This window comes from Perkinsus marinus (genome assembly GCF_000006405.1).
Source record: "Perkinsus marinus ATCC 50983 genomic scaffold scf_1104296936226, whole genome shotgun sequence".
Taxonomy (NCBI): Eukaryota; Perkinsozoa; order Perkinsida; family Perkinsidae; genus Perkinsus; species Perkinsus marinus.
This window is the reverse complement of record NW_003214196.1, coordinates 15,575-17,954: the sequence shown is the minus strand read 5'-3', so window position 1 is coordinate 17,954 and position 2,380 is coordinate 15,575. Positions and strand designations below refer to the sequence as shown.

Sequence of the window (2,380 nt, the reverse complement as noted above, 5' to 3'; positions counted from 1 at the left end):
TACGTGTCAAGCTCTTCGGGAGATGTTCCAGAGAATTCTCGAAGGCCCACTAGGAAGTCTTGAACCTGGGTCACGAGGTGCTATTATATCGGAGGAGCAGTGAATCCTTTCAAGACTCACACAACGACTGAATTCCTGTGGTGGGCCATTACATTTGGCGAACAATGACAGTACGAAAGCTTCCAGCTCCACCTGACAGGAGAAGAGTCGGTAACCCGAAATATGGCGCGACTCACCCGAGTAGTTGTGTTGAAGGAAGAGGCAAGTACTCCAACCAGAAACTCCATCGTATCTGAACCGGAGGCCGCTTGCCAGTTGTGTACCATATCACGCCTCGAGTGTCACAGTTATTTCACTAATGCTGAGACGTCACAAGCATGTCCGATTCCGCGACTATTCTCAAGGCTTTGATATGCACTTACGTTCTTTGTTCGGCATATTCGCAGACTGAGAATTCGCAGCAACAGAGACTAGCATCGCCAGGATTTGAACTTGTTGACGAAGTCCCGACTTATGGTGTCGATCGGTCATTACAAGCAGTACCTACGCTTTGTCTCCAGGAGGTCAGCAGGAACAAATGTACCTGTTTCAGTAGGTTCTCGTAATACTCCGAGAAGAACGACTGTGCTAAGTTAGGATTAGCTGCCACCTGTGTTAGGAACCTAAATGGGAACCATCATGAGTTCTAGACGTTTTCCTAGAGTATGCACAAAACCGCAAATCAACCCTCCGCAGGCTTATGATGTTGCGCTTACTTTGACAGGAGTTTCAGTGCGATATCTGCTATTGTCGGATGCTCGTGTCGAATACCGAAAACCTACCGCAATAACGCGTACGGAAACTCTCCTATTCGAGTGCGCATACCATAGATTCGACGAATAACCGCAAATCCTGACTTGGCAAGAGGAATAATGACTCGAAGCACTTCTCGTTCACCGCACTGAGTAGCTCAAAGAACGCCAATCGATGATCGGGGAATCTGCAAGAGGAACGATATATATCCGATCCTAAGAAATTGTATCCTGACGATGTAAAGTCGTCCTTGATCATCCCTAGAGTTGACTCGAACACTTGGTCGAACATCATCGGAAGCATGCCAACCACGGAGCTTGATAGACGAGAACACATTGTTGTGAGTAGATTGAGAACCTTTGAGAGAAATTATCTGGCGATAACCTAGACAGGACTTACTTCGGGGTCTCGTCCTTCCGGTGGAGCTAAATTGTAATCCACTAGAACAGGCTGCAGCATAGGTGGGATGAAGTGAGAGCAAATCAGCACACAGACGTCATCTGACAACAGAATACTCAGCAACAAGCTAGGAACTTGAATCAGAAAGAGGTGACGGATAGGCCGGGATTTCAAGAGTAAAATAACATTATTGGAGTTCGACGAAAATGCACAGCTTACCAGCGAGCTGCATATGAGCAGCTTTCATTCTGTCTTGCTCAGCCACTGCCGAGTCAACGAAGGACCGCACCAACCGCAGCACATCACGTTTAACCTGGATAAATACATCAATGCTCATAGGAAAAGACGATTTCTCTCACTTTCCGCATAAGTTTCACGTTCTCCCATGAGAATAATGCCGAGGACCCACGGGATGCACCAACACATTGAGAGTAGAGCTTATATACCTGTGGTCAGAGAGAAAATCGATGCATGTCGATCGGTGAACAACATTCTAAACGCAATATGCAACGTTCGCCAACCGATCGAGAGAGAGAGAGATCCACTATTTGACTGGTGTTACCAATAACACGTCACTATAGATGTCCTTGATCGCCTCTCCGCTGGCGATGCCCACCCCAACAGCCATACGCTCGTAACATCGAAGTATCGCAGATATCGTGCGTATCGCCTGAGGAGGCAAGTATATACATTATGACACTTGCGCCATCGAACCTGCTGGTCTTCTGCTAAGATACGTTCATCACCAAAGGACGCTCGCTTTATCACGGCTTGCCATTTCGACCGTACGTCCGCCATAGTCTGGTTCACCAAGTTAGTTTGTTTCGGAATCTCAGGAATCGCTGAAGTACAAAGCAGTATGACAACCGACCAGCAGCTCTTCTTAGGAGTTGTGTGGGCCAAGAATTGAGCGTTTAACGACCATCTTGTACTCAAGAACCTAGCCTGAGTTGGTTCTACCTGATATCATTTTTCCCATGGCCTCATAGAAATTGCACAACTGCAAGACATCGAGATCAGCGGTCTCTCGCGGTATAGTCTCGATCACCTGCAGAGGACTTTGTGAAATTATGCCTGACAAATAGTGCGGCAATGGCCTCGAAATGATTCCCAATCTTGCAGATGAGCGCAGATCAGGGTAGACATCTCGGAAAACGAGTCTGCGATCGCTATACAATCGAACATACAG

The 2,380-nt window shown here is 47.2% G+C and overlaps 1 protein-coding gene across 1 annotated transcript in view; it reads right to left on the bottom strand.

The window, feature by feature from the left end:
* Pmar_PMAR016218 (chromosome region maintenance protein, putative) overlaps positions 1 to 2,380 on the bottom strand; it is a gene marked incomplete at both ends in the record, with an annotated part of 3,940 nt that overhangs the window by 139 nt on the left and 1,421 nt on the right. The window contains 14 exons of the mRNA XM_002783746.1: positions 1 to 65; positions 121 to 192; positions 237 to 292; positions 423 to 543; positions 584 to 662; positions 756 to 817; positions 865 to 979; positions 1,028 to 1,149; positions 1,192 to 1,292; positions 1,411 to 1,504; positions 1,551 to 1,637; positions 1,754 to 1,861; positions 1,906 to 2,033; positions 2,152 to 2,239. The exon at positions 1 to 65 is cut by the window's left edge and continues 4 nt beyond it. Coding sequence (XP_002783792.1) covers positions 1 to 65; positions 121 to 192; positions 237 to 292; positions 423 to 543; positions 584 to 662; positions 756 to 817; positions 865 to 979; positions 1,028 to 1,149; positions 1,192 to 1,292; positions 1,411 to 1,504; positions 1,551 to 1,637; positions 1,754 to 1,861; positions 1,906 to 2,033; positions 2,152 to 2,239 — 1,298 coding nt within the window. The remainder of the gene's footprint in view (positions 66 to 120; positions 193 to 236; positions 293 to 422; positions 544 to 583; positions 663 to 755; positions 818 to 864; positions 980 to 1,027; positions 1,150 to 1,191; positions 1,293 to 1,410; positions 1,505 to 1,550; positions 1,638 to 1,753; positions 1,862 to 1,905; positions 2,034 to 2,151; positions 2,240 to 2,380) is intronic.